The 18,722-nt window shown below is 37.2% G+C and overlaps 1 protein-coding gene across 4 annotated transcripts in view; it reads right to left on the bottom strand.

Annotated features, from left to right (window-relative positions):
- The window catches only part of TMEM196 (transmembrane protein 196), a 301,366-nt gene that overhangs the window by 197,328 nt on the left and 85,316 nt on the right, over positions 1 to 18,722 (bottom strand). For 2 of the 4 annotated variants that reach the window (XR_013829720.1, XM_079931368.1), the window contains exon 3: positions 7,691 to 7,792. The exons of the other annotated variants lie outside the window; for them this stretch is intronic. Coding sequence is in view for 1 of the 2 variants with exons in the window: in XM_079931368.1 (XP_079787494.1) it covers positions 7,691 to 7,773 (83 nt within the window). In the remaining variant the exon portion in view is untranslated. The remainder of the gene's footprint in view (positions 1 to 7,690; positions 7,793 to 18,722) is intronic. 4 annotated transcript variants of the gene reach the window in all.

Below are 18,722 nucleotides of genomic sequence, written 5' to 3'. Positions count from 1 at the left end.
CTGGGCTTATCCTGTATCACTGACCTATATTTCTGTTTTTGTGACAGTATCATACTGTCTTAATTACTGTAGCTCTGTGGTATAGTTTGAAGTCGGGGTGCCTGATTCCTCCAATTCCATTTTTCTTTCTCAAGATTGCTTTGGCTATTCAGGGTCTTTTCGGTTTCCATACGAATTGTAAAAATTTTTGTTCTAATTCTGTGAAGAATGCCATTGGTAGTTTGACAGGGATTGCATGGAATCTGTAGATTGCTTTGGGTAGTATAGTCATTTTCACAATATTGACTCTTCCAATCCAAGAACGTGGTATATTTCTCCATCTGTTTAAGTCATCTTTGATTTCTTTCATCAATGTTTTATAGTTTTCTGAGTACAGGTCTTTTACCTCCTTAGGCAGGTTTATTCCTAGGTATTTTATTCTATTTGTTGCCATCGTAAATGGGAGTGTCTCCTTAATTTCTCTTTCTGATTTTTTGTTGTTGGTGTATAGGAATGCCTGAGATTTCTGTGCATTAATTTTGTATCCTGCAACCTTACCAAATTCATTGATTAGTTCTAGTAGTTTTCTGGTGGCATCTTTAGGATTTTCTGTGTATAGTATCGTATCATCGGGAAACAGTGACACTTTTATTTCTTTTTCAATTTGTATTCTTTTTATTTCTTTTTCTTATTTGATTGCTGTAGCTAGGACTTCCAAAATTCTGTTGAATAAGAGTGGTGAGAGTGGACATCCTTGTCTTGTTCCTGATCTTAGAGGAAATGCTTTCAGTTTTTCACCATTGAGTATGATGCTTGCTGTGGGTTTGTCATATACGGCCTTTATCATGTTGAGGTAGGTTCCCTCTATGCCCATTTTCTGGAGAGTTTTTATCATAAATGGGTGTTGAATTTTCTCAGAAGCTTTTTCTGTATCTATTGAGATGATCATATGATTTTTATTCCTTAATTTGTTAATGTGGTGTATCACATTGATTGATTTGCATATACTGAAGGATCACTGTACCCCTGCGATAAACCCCACTTGATCTTGGTGTACCCTTTTAATGTGCTGTTGGATTCTGTTTGCTAGTATTTTGTTCAGCATTTTTGCATCTATGTTCATCAGTGATATTGGTCTATAATTTTCTTTTTTTGTGGTATCTTTTTCTGGTTTTGGTATCAGGGTGATATTGGCTTCGTGGAATGAATTTGGCAGTGTTTCTCCCTCTGCAATTTTTTGGAAGAGTTTGAGAAGGATCTGTGTTAGCTCTTCTCTAAATGTTTGATAGAATTCACCTGTGAAGCCATCTGGTCCTGGACTTTTATTCGTTGGAAGACTTTTAATTACGGTTTCAATTTCATTACTTGTGATAGGTCTGTTTATATTTTCTAATTCTTCCTGGTTCAGTCTTGGAAAATTGTACCTTTCCAAGATTTGTCAATTTCTTTGTGGTTGTCCATTTTATTGACATATAGTTGTTTGTAGTAGTCTCTTATGATCAATTGTATTTCTGCAGTGTCATTTGTGATTTCTCCTTTTTCATTTCTAATTTTATTGATTTGCATCCTCTTCCTTTTTTCTTGACGAGTCTGGCTAAGGGTTTATCAATTTTGTTTATCTTCTCAAAGAAACAGCTTTTAGTTTTATTGATCTTTGCTGTTGTTTTCTTTGTTCCAGTTTATTTCTGCTCTGATCTTTATGATTTCTTTCCTTCTACTGACTTTGGGTTTTCCTTGTTCTTCTTTCTCTAGTTGTTTTAAGTGTAGGGTTAGATTGAGGTTTTTCTTGTTTCTTGAGGTGAGATTGAATTGCTATAAATTTCCCTCTTAGAACTGCTTTTGCTGCATCCCATATGTTTTGGGTTGTTGTGTTTCCATTGTCATTTGTTTCTATGTATTTTTTTTAATATCTTCTTTGATTTCTTCAGTGATCTCTTGGTTATTTAGTAGCACACAGTTTAGCCTCCATGTATTTCTTTTTTTTTACACTTCTTTTCCTGTCATTGATTTCCAACCTCATAGTGTCATGGTCAGAAAAGATACTTGATATGATTTCAATTTTCTTTTTTTTTTTTTGCAGTACGCGGGCCTCTCACTGTTGTGGTCTCTCCCATTGTGGAGCACAGGCTCCGGACGTGCAGGCTCAGCGGCCATGGCTCACGGGCGCAGCCACTCTGCGGCATGTGTGATCTTCCCGGACCGGGGCACAAACCTGTGTCACCTGCATCGGCAGGCGGACTCTCAACCACTGTGCCACCAGGGAAGCCCGATTTCAGTTCTCTTAAATTTTCTGAGGCTTGATTTGTGACCCAAGGCGTGATCTATCCTGGAGAATGTTCCATGTGCACTTGAGAAGAAAGTGTATTCTGCCACTTTCCGGTGGAAGGTTTTATAAATATCAGTTCAATCTATCTGGTCTATTGTGTCATTTAAAGCTTGTGTTTCCTTATTTATCTTCTGTTTGGATGATGTGTCCATTGGTGTAAGTGGGGTGTTAAAGTCCCCTACTATTATTGTGCTACTGCCGATTTCTCCTTTCATGGTTGTTAGCATTTGCCTTATGTATTGAGGTGCTCCTATGTTGGGTGAAGGCTCTCAAAAAATTATTCTGGTTCCTTTCCCAGCCTTGCCTTCTACTCCTCCACTATTGGTGCTCTATAAGTAGGTACACTAAAGACTTTAAAGGATCTCACATGCTCTTTCACTGTTGACAGACTAGAGTTTTAAAATAATTGTCTTTAAGCAAATCTACACCACCCATGCATTATTCATTTATTGCTAACATTAAAACACAACATATTAAAACCCTACAGTGAAAAGTTTTAGTCTAATATAAAGGGCAATTTTTAGAAAAATAGCGATTGCTAAAGAGTAATGCTATTCCAGTAGAGTTTATCTTTGGGAGCACTTTATTCCTAGATTTGGCCATTCTGTGTGTACTCACATCTGGTTAGTGCTATTATAGAAAGAATTCCATACTGCTTTTCCCTTTGTCATTTAAAAAAAAAACTTTAAATAGTTTTTCAGATTTTTCTTTCAAATTTTATATATGTTTGCTTTCCATCACCCACAGGAATGTGTGTGTGTGTGTGTGTGTGTGTGTGTGTGTGAGGCAGAGACAGATATCTATCACCTGATCCATTAGACCCCATCTTCAGTATAATGAACCTTCAGTAAAATTGGAAATACCTGTGTGTTTTTGTTTTCATAGATACATCCCTGAGAAAATGAATCAGACTAAAGAAAGAAGCTGGGCCAATGAAAGAGGTCCAGAAAGATACTAGCCCAACGTGCCAAGAAGATGAACAAAAACATTTTTAAAAATCCTTCTATATTTGTTGTAATCATGCTGGCTCTGTCACTCTTCATGATGCTTAGAAGAAATGTCATTTCAAATTTCATAATTTCCTCAAGGTACATATATAGCAAGCAACAGAGAGTCTGAATTATGGAACCATTAAAGCACTTAGTCATCAAAATTAGTAATCCTGAGAACTGTGCACATTGCTCTCTATTAGCTTAGGTTCAGAATGAGTCAGATGAGATAATTCTACTTGAAGTGTGACTCAGGGCCATAAAATCTAAGTCTATTATTGGGCCAACCACCAAAGGCTAAGCCATTCACCATGTAAAAACCAGGAATATTTATTCCCTTATAGCAGTGCTTAACCAGGGGCCATATCCCTTCTCCCTGGCCCAGGCTGGGGGACAAATGGCAGTCTCTGGAGACATTTTTGGTTGTCACACTGAAAAGATGCTGCTACTGGCATCTAGTGGGTAGAGCCTGGAGATGCGGCTAAGCCTCCTACCATCATAGGACAGCCCACACAACAAAAAATGACCCACTCTTAAATGTCAATAATTCCATGGTGGAGAAACCTTGCTTTACAGGAACTCTATTGGGCAATACTGCTACTAACTGAAAAGGTATTTTTGCTGCTCTGACTTTAACTGAAAAACTCACATTTTTAGCTGGGTTATAACCATGTTGAAATATTAACTACTTGGTGACATAATAAAAATGACATTATAAATAATTCTTATGAATGGTTAATCACTAAGAGTTTAGGAAGTTAACAAAATCCTTACAACTGTTATTTACTATTTCATGTCTCAGTTTGCTAATGCTACAACATAAGTTCTGGTGAAATTCTAATTATGATGCAACTTCACAATAATAAAATTGGAATGGAGCTTTTCACTTTTAGTATTTTCCCATATTAAGCCTATTTTAAAATATGAATTATTAATTGTAAATTAACTGAGTAATAGTTAATTAGGCCCTCCCTTTTGTTGGAAACAACTAAAGATTTACAGAGTCTCTCATTATTGTTATTATAAAATATCATTTAAGCTGCTCAGCATTTCAAGTGAACATAAACCCAAAGAGTTCCTTCTAAGAAAACCAAAGTGTATACTTTTCAGTTTTAAAGCCTTTCCTCATCTGATTGTCACATACTTAGTTACCTGCTAAAGAGAACTGAAGTTCCACGTCTCTAACTTTTTACTTATCTAAAAAAAACAGCAATAGTCATGAAACGTGATGTTATGATGGTTTCCTGATGGTCATCGGGTTATTTTTATATGTGAAACATTAATAAACCAACCATACCAGTAAGGGCCCTTGTTATCTTTTAGGCACCATTCTGCACCTAGAGGATCTCATTCTGTCTGTCCTATTCCTGGCCTGCCATGGGATTCTAATGGGACACGCCAGGGTCATGGCCCTACCCTTCTCTTCTCCCTCCATTTCCAAACTTGGAAATACCCCATTCCCTAGTTCCCTTCTCTCTCTTGTGAAAGAGAAATTTCCTGTGCTTAGGACTTACTATCTCCTACTCTCCAGGGAACATATTCACACTGCAATCTTGACCCTCACACATTGGTAATTTCAGACTCTAGCAATTGACTGGCTTTGAGAAAGACAGAGGGAATTTAAGAAACTCATGATTTATAATATCATCTAGGCACCTGCCAACTTTTACTATGATTGTATCTGATGTGGAAGGTGTCTACCTTATGTGTCTGCCCCTTAATACAAATATTTTGAGACTTCTCACATTCAAATAGCTTAGCTTTTATTAAACCTCTCTCAGTACAATTGGTGCTCATATTTATGCTGTATTTTTAGGCTTAAAAACATAGGATTCTTTAACTCTCTGGTGTCTCTTCTTATAAGGGCATTGATCTCTTTATGAAGGCTCCACCCTCATGACATCATATAAACTTAACTATCTCTCTCTCATCTCTCTCTCTCTCTCCCCCCGCCCCAACCTGCCATGTGAGGACACAGCAAGAAGACAGCCATCTGCAAGCCACGAAGAGAGGCTTTACTAAAGAAGTAAATCAGCCTATAACTTGATCTTGGACTTCCTGGCTTCCAGAACTGTAGAAGACAAATTCATGTTGTTTAAGCCACACAGTCAATGGTATTTTGTTATGGCAACCCTGAGCTGACTAACATACAAACAAATAAATAGAAAAAGACAGACAGAATTAACTGACCTCCTTTATTGTCATTATTGATATTAGAAAACAGCACTATTTCTTGTTGAAAACTTATATTGTATAAATGACATCATTGCAGTGTCAGAAATAAATTATAAAAATTGGCCATAAGTACACCATTCAAACAAACAAGCTCTTTTCTTTCAGAGTGTTCTTTAGCAAATTAGGTTCTTCATGGATTAGTCTAAAGTCTTTCCCCAAGGGGTCTGAAAATGTTAGCTATGAGACGAGTTCTTGTAACCAATTGGGCAACCTTGCTCAATATATATTACCTCTCTGGCTATAGCTCACACGTCTCTGAAATGGAGGCTCTAATGTTGATACACCACAGAGAGTTGTAGTAAGCAATCTAGTAAACATCACCACGACCATGAGCAACGTAAGAATGCTGCAGTAAGCTCTATGTAAATCCTGAGATGTGTACACATGTTTATTTAATGGAATGCATTCTGAGTAGGACAAAAATCACCAATCAAAGGCATCCTGCCAACTAAGATAGAAGTGATAGAAAGAAAAAAACATTAAAGCAACAAAAACACTAATGGCTAGCATATGGTAAGTCCCTCCTACACTCTATGACTGTTCCAAGTGCTTTATAATAGCTCATTCAATCATCAGATGAACACTGTACACTACTTGTGTGTATTATTTTAATCTCCTGGTTTAAAGATGGAGCAAATGAGACACAGAGAGCTTAAACAACTTTCCCAGGGCACTTGAAGAGATAATAGCAGAGAGAGATTTGAACCCAACCCAAGTTTGGCTCCTGACTATTCATTTTTAAGCATGAGATACAGCCTCTTAACTAAACCCTGACCAGCTAGCTGTATCAAAGGAGGAAATATGCCCTAACTGCAGCATAGAGGCTAAAGAAAACAAGAAAATCCCAAGGTAAGGCATAGTCTTGTGGCCTACTTTGCAGTCATGGCATGGTCAGAGATTTTAAGAAATCCTGAGCCTGACACGCTCATCAGCATAGTAACGATGTGCATGCAGACATCAAGAAGCATTATATCCAAGAAGTAAGAATTTGGTGAGCTGAATGAGAAGTCATTGAAAAGTTTGACTCAAGACAGGGTTCATAATCCTTCAGCACATTATTCTTGATTCTGCCGATAATTAAAATTACCTCCGTTGTCCACACAAATTCCAGGATTTGGAGATTTTTACTTCCAGCTGTCTAAGAATTACCCTTGAATCTAGTGTACCAAAGTCAGGCTGTATATGAAATAGCCACAAATCATTAGGAAACCAAATTATTACTGTGTAACAAGGCCAAGCATTAAACCATCACATAATCTTGGGGGCATTTTGCAGCCTATCTAAACAGCTAATCAGATGAGCTCATGCTTGCTTCTGGAAAGCAAGGTTGGCTAATCCTGGCTGATTCTTATCAACTGACTTCCTTGTGAAATTTAGGGAAGGCCCTTAGGTTTTTCCCTGGGAATTGAGGTCATTTACAAGGCATCACCATTTCAGATTCATGCGGCTATACTACAGGAGGAAACAAATGTTCTTTTAAAGCCATACAGATCATTTCTTCAATGGCTTCAGTTTTTGGACTTCCTAATTCCTCCAAATCTACTTTAAAATACTAATTTTCATTTAAATACCAACATAAGCTTTAGAAATATTATCGACAAAGTAAAAATTTTAAATTAAAAGGAGATACACAAGATAAAACATCCAAACAGAAGAAGGGAAAAAAGAGATAATGAGAATGAGCAAAAGAGAAAATACACATGAGCGAAAAATTGCAGCCACTGGATATGGAAAGAGTACAAACAGATTTCAATTCATTCTTGCATTTCTCATAAAGCTGATGAAGATAGTCCCAAATGCTTAGTTAGTCTGAGGCTGGAGAATCTGGGTCTCTATGGGAACAGAAGAAGCTTACTGCCATGGTAATATACATCCTAAACAAGAGTTTCAGCAACAGCTTTCTTTTCCTATTCAGAATATTTATTTGTGTTCTTAGTCTCAATTATTGCACCCCAGAGAGCTGTAAGTAACAAGTTTGTACCCTTAACTCCTTGTTTCTTCCTGTCTTTTGAATTATGGTATGTATTCTTTCCAACTGTTTGTCTTTTTTTCTTCCCTGCAGTTTATCAGGCTGTTTCCTTTCCCACATCATTCATGTAAACACTCTAGCAGTGTGCATATTATGTCTAATACAGGGTGTTACACAGACTCAGAAGGTTACCTTGTCATTGGCGTTGGCCCGACCACCCAACTCTTCCCAGTGATGTTTACTGCCTCATCAGAAAGCACACTGCCTGCATTCATCCTTTGTTCTCAGCAGCCTCTGAAGACCGATAAACAAATCAACATCATACACTAACTAAAGACAAATGAGACCTCGTAGAGTGCAAATTCTTTCTGTTGCCTATGTAGACATTCTAATATATCTTGCTTTTTCATTATGAGACTACTGTTGCTAATTTTTCAGCTTTATCTGGCTAGTAAGACAGGCTTGACACATTATTTTGCAGGTATATTAAGGTTCTCAGATATTCAGTTATCTTTTCATGCTTGGAAAAGTTTATTAATTAAGAGACAGTGGAGTGAGCATCTACTTTTTACAGTAATGTTTCTGCAAATGGTATCTGTGGTCCACCTGCCTCAAAATAACTTCCGTGGTTATTAAAAATAATTATCAACAGAAGGATTTTTAAATAAATTGGAGCACATTCACACAATAGAAATCTACTTAGCAATAAAAAGAACAAACAACTGATACACTTAACAACGAAGATAAATTTCACAAATGTACTGAAAGAAGTTTATGCAAAAAAGTACACAGTATGTGATACACTTATATGGCTTTCTAGACTAGGAAAAGCTAAGTTGTGTTTATAGATACCAGATCAGTGGTTGCTTCTGGGAGGGAGATACTGACTGGGAAGGGGCATGGGAAGATTTCTTGAGTGCCAGAGATGCTCTATATCTTGATATGCATTCATAAAAACTGACTAAAATTGGAACAAGATCTCAGCATTTCACTGCATGTAAACTATACTTCAATTTTTTTAAAAGGTATGCTCTTGTGTCTTACCACCCAAGCATCTGCATTTATCAAAATAAACTTTTAATTTCAGAATTGTTTTAGATTTATAGAAAAGTTCTAAAGTAATACATACAGTCCCTGTACCTATGTATTCTCCGTACCTAATCTCCTCCATTGTCAATATATTACACTACTATGGTACATTTGTCATAACTAGTAAACCAATATTAACATATTATTATTAACTGAACCTCATAATTTATTGAGATTTCTTTAGTCCCCCCTCAACCCAATGTCATTTTCTGTTTCAGGATCCCATCCGGGATACCACATTGTATTTAATCATCAGGTCTCCTCTGGCTCCTCTTGGCTGTGACAGTTCCTCAGATTTTCCTTATTTTTGATGACCCTGACGATTTTGAAGAACGCTGATCAGGTATTTTGTAGTATATTCCTCAGCTGGAGTTTGTGTGACAGTTTTCTTATAATTGTAACGTGCTTATGGGTTTGGGGGAGGAAGACCACTGAAGTGAAGTGCCACGCTCATCACATCATAGGTAGCAATGGTACATATGATCAACAAGACATCACTTATGGTGTTAAAGGTGATCACCTGACTGAGTATCTATCTGCATTTTAAAGCAAGTTCCTTGGATGTTTCTTATATCCACTAATTTTCAAAGTACCATATCAAATTTTAACATTTCACAGAACACTGAATAAATACACATAATGAACTGTAAAACAAGTCCCTGCTGAAAACCATCTATTGCCCATCCGAAGAGATATCTGCCAATCTTTTCATATGTCTTACATCAATGTCACTGAAGACAGGGTATCCTCCTTCCTACTCATTGCTTTTTCATTTGACGACCCCTCCCTTCTTCCTAAAACTCCCCATTTCTATGAATGTGATGCTGTCCAACACGTTTAACACCCAGTAATTCTCTTTGACTCAGCCATCTACAGGCCTCTGAATTGCTTGTCATAATTCCCTGGAGATTTTAGTTCCCAGTTATCTATTCTCCATGACTATTCCTCTCATATTTCTTATTGATTTCAATAGCCACAAATTTTTTACTCCAATACATGGCCTCACTATCCAGTGCTATTGCCTCTATCCCACCTCAGCTATGGTCATACCTAAATCTCATCATTAACATAATTTTCTGTCCTAAAACTTCCACCACCTTCTTCCCCTACCACATTTTCAACTAATGAGTGTGCTTTTGATTTCATTGAGGAAGTGGAAGCAATTAGAAGATTCCCAGATGCCCGTACCACCATGTCTACCAACATCAAGACCCATATACTCTGCCTGAAAGTCAAGGAACAAATTACCCTTTTTTTTCTATCTAAGGCCAATCCATTCACTTAAGTAGTGGAACTCATCCTCTTCAGTATACCCAAGGTCACTGCTCTCTTCTATTTTATTTATTTCATGGTTTATTTCTATTAGTATACAAATACATACCATCTTAAAGAAATCTTCCTTGATTCTATATCCCTTAAAGTTTCTGCCCCATTTCTCTGCTATTTTTAAGCAACATTTCTCAAAAAGAGTTTTTTAGGGCAGTTCCTCCTTCCTCTCCTCCCATGCCCTCTTGTTCCCACTACATTCAGACTTGTATACTTGCCACTCCACTGAGGCTGCTCTTACCAAGGGCACAGAAGACCTCTGTATTATACAATCAAGTGGTCATTTATCAGTTATCCAATTGGGTCAATCAGAATTGTTTGATACAGCTGATCATTGTTACTTGGATCGATTTCTGTACTTGACCTTTGGAGTACCAAACTAGCTGTCCCTTCTCAGTTTCCTTTGGTTAATCCTTTCCATATCCCATATCTCTAAATACTGGAATACTGCAGAACTCCATCCTCTAACCCAAGTGATCTGCCTCTGTCTCACAGATTTAAATATGATTGCTACCCTGAAAGTTTCTAAATTTACATTTCTGTCCTGAACCGCTCCCTGTAACTCCAGACTTATATGCCTTCATATATTGATATCTTGATTTAGATAGCTAATAAACATATATAAAAGAAAAATCACATTAGACCAGTTAGACAAGGAAGACTTCATTCAAGATTATTGCAATAGGGGAGAGAGACTGAACTCAATTCTACTGAAACAAAAGCAAGAGTACATAAGGACTGGGGTGAGGTTGGTCAAGGTGACTAGGCCATCAACTTTGGTAATGCGTGCTTATTGTAGTTAGGCTCCAAACCTCCCACAGAAACTGTGAGATAAGGGTGCTTCCTTGATTATTTCAAAGAGATTTCTCCCAGGTCCTTGAGAAAGACCTCTGGATTGTAGAAGATTTGCATCTCAAAGGGGCAGAGGAAGTTTTCTCTTGCGTATTTCTAACATAAATGCTCTTTAAAAAGGGATGTCAGGGGCCTACAGTCAGGAAGAAATCTGCCTAAAGCTTAGTCAATCTGAGGGGAATTTTACGGTTGTCTTGGTCACATCTCATACTTAACATGACCAAAAATGAATCACTGATTTTTCTTCACCCTCTAACCTGCCCAACACCCAGTATTCTCCAGTCCAGTGGCAATTTATTTGGGCTAAAAATCTTAGAGCCAACATTAACCACTCCCCGCCCCCTACATCCAATTCTTCAGTAATATGTATCCAGTTTCCAACCACTTCTCATCATCTTCACCAGGCCACCAGAGCCCAAGCAACCAAAACTGGCCAACAGATATTAAATTGCTTTCCTAATAATTTCCCCTAGTCTCACCCTTCCTCTCCCTACAGTTTATTAATTAGACTGCCAACTTCCCATTTCACCCACAGTAAAATCCAAAGTCACTATTTTGGTTTATAAAGCCCAACACACTCTTCCTCTGGATTCTCCCTTCTCACTTACTTCTGCCTCTGCCTCCACACCTAATCTCATATACACATCCTGTACATGAGTCACATTTTCCTCTTTGCTGTTAGTCATATGTTCCAATCATGTTTCTGCCCCCGGGTTTTTGTTTTTGCTTTCTTATTTGTCTGAACCACCCTTCCTGAAGATATCCATCTGACTTTCTTTCATCAGGTCTCACCTCTACTGTCAAATGTTATCCCCTATTTGAGTTCTTCCCTAAGCTTATATATCACAGTATAATAACCCTGCTTTATTTTTCTTCATATGCCTTACCACCACCTGACATTATTTTGTTTGCTCATTTATTTAATTTCCAACTAGAATGTGTATTATATGAGAGCAGAGGCTTTGTATTGATATAGTTTTGTTCACTACTGAAGCATGCCAGGCACAGAGTAGGCAATAAGTATTTGTGCAATAAATGAATGAATGCCCTGCCCTAGCCCAGTGTTCACAAATAGCCATTGACCTCCATGAAATCATTTCACTATCTTCAGTGAATTCAGTGCCAGGCTTCTCTTCATTTTCCTTTCAACTCTGGCCTCTGTTACCTTCGATGATTTAAACAGCAACACATCTGCTTACCATAGCCACACAGGTTCCATTATCTTCAGTGTCTCAAACTATTTAATGAAAAAGGTATACTTAAAACTCCTTCCAGCTCTGCAATTCCTTTTTCTGAATACAACTCCTTGCATTCTCACTTGTCCCTATCTTTTTGACCAACTGCACTTGTCACTATCTTGATTATGATTCCTGGTTACTTAACCTCAACCTGGTCTCGCAGGCTATTATTCCATTTCTTACCCTTCTTTCCCATTCAGCACCTTCTCTCACAGAATGGGTTCTACAATCATTCTGATAATGACTGCCCATATTACTGCCCCTGATTTATTCATCCTTTAGCAGACCTTTAGGTTTCTAACCTTTCCAACCACTAGCACCAGGAAATCTCCAATACTTATTTTATCTGTTCTAATTTATTGGCCAGTTATGTTTTCTATTCTAATAATTCTACAATTTTCCACTACGTAATTAAAATTCTCAAGTTGGTTCCTCATTACTACTTAGTATTCCTTTTTTTTTTTCTAAACATGTCATGGATTTTGTTGTTTGTGTTTCCACTGTCTGTGGATTCCACTGTGCTCTGTTTAAAATCATTTCTATGTTTCTCTAAACATCAATTTCCTTTTGCATTGTGTTCAGTAGACAACTTCATATTTTATTTTATTATGATCATTTGATGTGAAATTTTCAAAATTCCTCCTTAACATTGAAACCTCTCCCCCTTCATCTCTTCCTTAACTCCAATATTCAAGGAAGAAGCATATTGTTGCCTTGCTACCCTACATCTCTAAACTCTATGCTTATTCACATTCTATCACACCTTATTTGGGACATTCTCCCCATACACATATAAATTACTTTTCCCCAGCAGACTTAATCAACCCTGTCTCTCTGCTCATAACCGTTTACAATCCTCAGAATCTCAGTTTTTTAGTTTGTCTACCTTGATTAGCTGGAAATTTCTAAGGACAAAGATGAAGTCAAACTATTCCCAGTGTTTTCCATATTGTAGAGCTGTCATTTTATAAATATTGAACGAATACATGAATGAATATTTATTGTTTAAGGCTTTGAAAAGAGCCTGTAGTGGGGGTGGAAGGGAATCAAATGTTAGATGTTTTTCTTCACTCACCACACTCCAGAATTATCATCAGAATAATGGTCCATCATTCCAAATTTGTGATGATGGTGATGGTATGCTATTTAGTTAATATATTTCATATTTCATAGCAGTCACTTTAAAACATTCCGAAGTCTAAGACTGAATGCTGCTAAGTATTAGACCTCAGTTCCTTTACCCTGAATTCAGAGCCCAGCTGGATGATTAATGGCATCCTTACTCCACTTGCACTATATTTTTGAATGCTCTACTGAATCTGCATTGAATCCAACCTTGTCCATCAGTCATGTTGTCTGGAAAAGTCACAGGAAATCACTTTCAGGAGTTCTAGATCCTTCCACTTAATCTTGGAGAGAAACTGATCTTGAAATTATACTCTGCAACCAAAGTTTCCAGTTACTATTCTTTCTTAGTTACTGTGAAAATGGCCTATAAATGTATCATTTTTAAATAGGAAGTATTTTCATTGATCTGCTGGATTTGCCTTTTTTTGAAATTGAAGCAAAGACCTAAATTTCATAGTTTATTCTAATGTATTTTATTTTAACAGTTTTTAGAGGGCTCTCTATTGTTGTCAAAACATATTATGGTCCTTTCCTAATTTTTGTACCATCATGAGTTTCAGATCTGCTAGCAAAAATGGCAAAAAATATCTCGTTTAGGATTTTTTATTAAATACTTTTTTGACTTAGATACTTGATGGGCTGTCTACACAGCTTCCTCTGCAAGACTGGGTTTTAGAATGCTACTTTAAAATATTCTGTGATATAGCTAAAGGAGTCATTTAATTTTTACCCCCCCCACACACATTTGTACCTTTTTTCAGAAATAGATAGTTTGGGGTGGAAAGAGAAGTAGAATGGAGCCAAGAAGCTCTGTTTTACTTCTCATTCTGTCGCTAGGACTCCAAGGAATTTTTAAAGAACAAAGTGCTTCTCCCTAAAGAGTTACTGAATTATAAAACTGTACCTTGTCAACCAAGTGGTGATAGTAGGTCAAAAAATGGCCTCCTGAAAAATATCCTAATTCCAAGAACCTCTGTTATCTTTTATGAAATGTCTTCACAGATTTGATTATGTTAAGGATCTTCAGATTGGAGGATCCAGTTATCTGGATGGGCCCTAAGTTCCCTATATATCTTTATAAAAAGGACATAGAGTAAGATTCCATACCACACACACACACACACACACACACACACACACACACACACAAGAAGTCAATGTGAAGAAAGAGGCAGAGATTGAAGTCATGTAGCCATAAGCCAAGGAATGCTAAAAGCCACCAGAAGCTGAAGAGACAAGAATAGATGCTCCCCTATAGCCTGCAGAGAGAGTGTGGCTCTGCTAACTTCATTTTTTTTTTGTCATTACCAATATTTTATTTATTTGTTTATTCTTTAACATCTTTATTGGAGTATCATTGCTTTACAATGGTGTGTTAGTTTCTGCTTTAATTTTGACCCAGTAAAACTGATCTCAGACTTGCTGCCTTCAGAACTATAAGAGACTGAAGTTCTGTAATTATAAGCTGGTGGTATTTGTTATGGAAGCCATAGGATACAAATACATAGTATGAAGTCTGTTTATCTAGAGAAGGAAACCGAAGTTCATGAAGGTAATATAACTCACATAAAATTGCATAGTTAGGGGCTTCCCTGGTGGCGCAGTGGTTGAGGGTCCGCCTGCCGATGCAGGGGACACGGGTTCGTGCCCCGGTCCGGGAAGATCCCATATGCAGCGGAGCGGCTGGGCCCGTGAGCCATGGCCACTGAGTTCGCGCGTCTGGAGCCTGTGCTCCAGAACGGGAGAGGCCACAACAGTGAGAGGCCCACGTACCGCAAAAAAAGAAAAAAAAAAAAAAAAATTGCATAGTTAGCAGAAAAACTAGGGCTAAAAACCAAGTTTCTGCACTGCCAATTTAAGAATATTTCATTCACTGTATCATCACTTCCTTTTCACATTTCATTTGGGCACAAATAGAGGCAGCCATGACCTTTGCCACTGAAATTCCTAGAACTAATATTCTCCTTCACCAGCAATCTATTCTCACTTAAACAGTTTTATATTGAATAGGATGTAGTATTCATCTAGGTCCTACCAAAGAGCCAGGGATGTTTGAAGCCAATGATCCAATATATTTCCCATTGTTTCCTTTTAAAATCAATTTAGGAACCAGGAACAGAAGGCATACCCAAGCTACTCAAGATTGGGAGATTTTTAATTGTCAACCTGCCTGGCTCATCCCTTGAGAAGAATAACTGGGGTGGCTGCCTTGGGGCTCTTGCTTGGGATCTTACCATGGAACGTTGGACTTTACTTCTATTTCTGAATATCATAAAGGTTAAATTTTGAAATATCTCTCTTTAATGTTAATCCTTTTGACCCATGGAAGTGGCCAGCAGTGCAGTCACCTTTTAAGTGGCTGCAATAGTTGAGTTGTCTTGGCCTAGTTCTTTTCTAGCATAGCCTGGCAAACTTATTACTTCATCTCCCTTGCTCCTCTCAACTTGCCCATACTTTACATTCTGAATTATATTCATGTGGGCTTTAGGTGGGATGCGTTGTTGATTCTAGCATAAACATTTCTACAGATTGACAAAAGCCCACTCCTCGTATTTCATTTTCCCCTCCTCTGGTTGTATAAACATATATACTTCTAATATATTGAAAATAATACTGCTACATCCAGTTTGTTATACTAGATTCTCCATAAAATAAAATGATTGGAAGTGAAGCCTTAAAATCAGTGTAGCTCCTTAATACTATCCATTAGGTTAAATAAAACTCGAAGTTAAATTTGCTCAAGGTCACATTCCTAAATTGTGGCAGAGGCATGACTTTCAGATTCCATGAAAGTCAAATTTATTAAGTGCTCAGTCTCTGCCAAAGGTTTCACACGTGTTTCTCAGTTAACTTTCACTGTAATACAAAAAGAGAGAATTAAGTGACTTGTCAGATATAAAGTCGAGTTACGTCTTATTTTTGTAACTTTTATTTACCTGTTATTATCGAAGTAATAGTCATTGCAGAAAAATTAGAAAATATAGATAGTTAAAAATAGAGTAAAAAAGAAGGCTGCAATCTTATACTAAATCGATCATGATTTACAATATTGTATATATTCGTCCCCCCTCAACTGCTGTTTTGCTTTCCTTGGTTTTAGTTACACATGGTCAACCAAGTCTGAAATATTAAAAGGAAAATTCCAGAAATAAAAAATTCCTAGGTTCTAAATGGTGGGCCATTCTGAATAGTGTTATGAAATCTCACGCCATCCTACTCTTTCCCGCTTGGAACGTGAATCATCCGTTTGTCCCATGTATCCACACTGTATATGCTACCCCTCATTAGTATAGGAAAAAACATAGTATATATAGGGTTCTGCACTATCTGTAGTTTCAGGCACATACATCTTGGAATGTATCCCCCACTGGTAAGGGGTGACTACTGTGTTTCATTCAGATTTTGTCTACATATTCAAATATGCAGACATATGTCCTTGTTAAACGTGACTTTATGTCTTACATATTTGGAAACATACTTTTTTCACTTAACAATAGATCGTGAACATTTTTCCTGTCAATGACTATTTGTTTATTATTTCTAAAGGCTAGCAAATCTTTCATTACAGACGTATAATTATTTATTTAACTCTTTTGTGATTGTACATTTAAGTGATTTTCTTTAAGAAAAAAAATGCTGGTTGTAATAAGCCATATTATGAAAACATTCTTCTCTCTAGGTCTTTGAGCATTTTTCCATTTCCCCTCCATAGGATAATACTTCTAAGTAGAAGGAGATGCACATTAAGATTTTCCAACTGTATAAGGCCCCTGGAAATTCATGAGTGTCTTCACTGTCCCAACCTCTCCCAACATAAAATATTAATATTTTTTATCTTTAAAAATTGAATAGAAGAAAAACACATTTGATTTATTACTAGACCCATACCTTCTGACTCCAGAGGCTCCTCTAGGACCTTGTATTTTCATAATATAATATTTTCAGTGACTTATTATGAATTAATCTTTTAGGGTCACAGCAAACAAAAAAGTTTTCCATGGCTTCAGTGAAACATTTTCATCAACCAAAGAAGGCTTGTGCTTTCTATTGACTACAAAGCCATTTTTAAAATCTGTGATCTGTAAATACCTATTCTCTGAAGCTCACATTGACCCTATTTTCTTCAAACATTTTAAAAAGCAGAATTTATGTGTGATGGCCTTATTGGTGGTGAACAAAACATATTTCCAGTTACATAATTTAGCCTTAATGGGGTTTTTTTGTTTTGTTTTTTTGGGGTTTTTTTGCGGTACGCGGGCCTCTCACTGTTGCGGCCTCTCCCGTTGCGGAGCATACGCTCCTGACGCGCAGGCTCAGCGGCCATGTCTCAGGGGACCAGCCGCCCCGCGGCACGTGGGATCCTCCCGGACCGGGGCACGAACCCGTGTCCCCTGCATCGGCAGGCAGATTCTCAGCCACTGCACCACCAGGGAAGCCCCTTATTGGTATTTTGAGTTTCTGCTGGGGTCATACTGAGTGGATTAAATTCTTTCCATTTTCTATTTTTACTTTACCTTCAGTTAAAAAGAAGGAGGAAAAGCCATTCATTTCATATTAGCTTGAGGGCCACACTTCAATACTACTTTGTCTAAATATAGCTGCATTCATTCCTCTTTAAAATGTTTGTTTATAGCAGCAAAGCTAATGGTTTAACTGTGAAATATAGACACCAAGATAGTTTCTTTTTAACTCAGACTACAAAATAGAGACAAAATGACATATTAAGTCTATTTTAAGAAAAATTCAAGTATGACAAAATGCTATCTCTTTAGCCACCTGAATTTTTCAATTTTTACTTCAGCAAAACCTCATACAAAGCATAATAAGGGGACCCTCTCTAGGCTGTGGTAATTAAATATTCTCACCACTAAAGTTGAAGCTATTTCCTTCAGCCAGTATATGAATAATAAAGTGAACATGTATGTCATGCAAATTAAGTTAAAGTTGGAAGTTTGTATTCTATAGACAGTCTTACTAAAAGCAAAGTATATCATTTTATTAATATTTATGGCTCTGGAAAATTTTTATGCCATTGATTGTATTAAAATTATAATGCCTATAAAAGAAAAAAGCAATACTGAAAGTAAAAAATTCCATCCTCCAAAAAAATGACCATTTGGTGAACACTATTCCAGGCCTCCTTCTATGCATCTGAACAAACTCTACATGTGCTATGAAGCAGAGGTACGTGGTAGTGTTAAAGGGTAAACTATGGGGATGCCATATTTTAGGTTTCTCCAAAAGCTTACCCTGAAATAAGAACTCAATGCAGGTGGTTTATTTGGGAATTAACCACAGAAGCACAAGTGAGGTAGTAGAGAAAGTGATGTAGGGAAGGAAAAAAATTAATAAAGAGTGCTTTCATGAATGAGCTACCTCTGTGAACAACAGAGACTCATTTCTGTTAGAGATGCTTTAAAGGGTTAAAAGACTCTGGAACACAAGTCAGAAGTACCCCACTAATATATGGGGGAGATGGGGTATTTATCAACAAACTATTGTTCCTCACTGGATGAGGTCTGCCTCTAGGAACATTAAATTCTAGGCAACTTCAGGGTTTTGCCAGTGGCATCCAAGCAAGCCCTTGAGCA

The sequence above is a fragment of the Stenella coeruleoalba genome (genome assembly GCF_951394435.1).
Source record: "Stenella coeruleoalba genome assembly, chromosome: 9".
Lineage (NCBI taxonomy): Eukaryota > Metazoa > Chordata > Mammalia > Artiodactyla > Delphinidae > Stenella > Stenella coeruleoalba.
The sequence above is the reverse complement of the archived record's forward strand: the minus strand, read 5'-3'. Positions and strand labels throughout refer to the sequence as shown.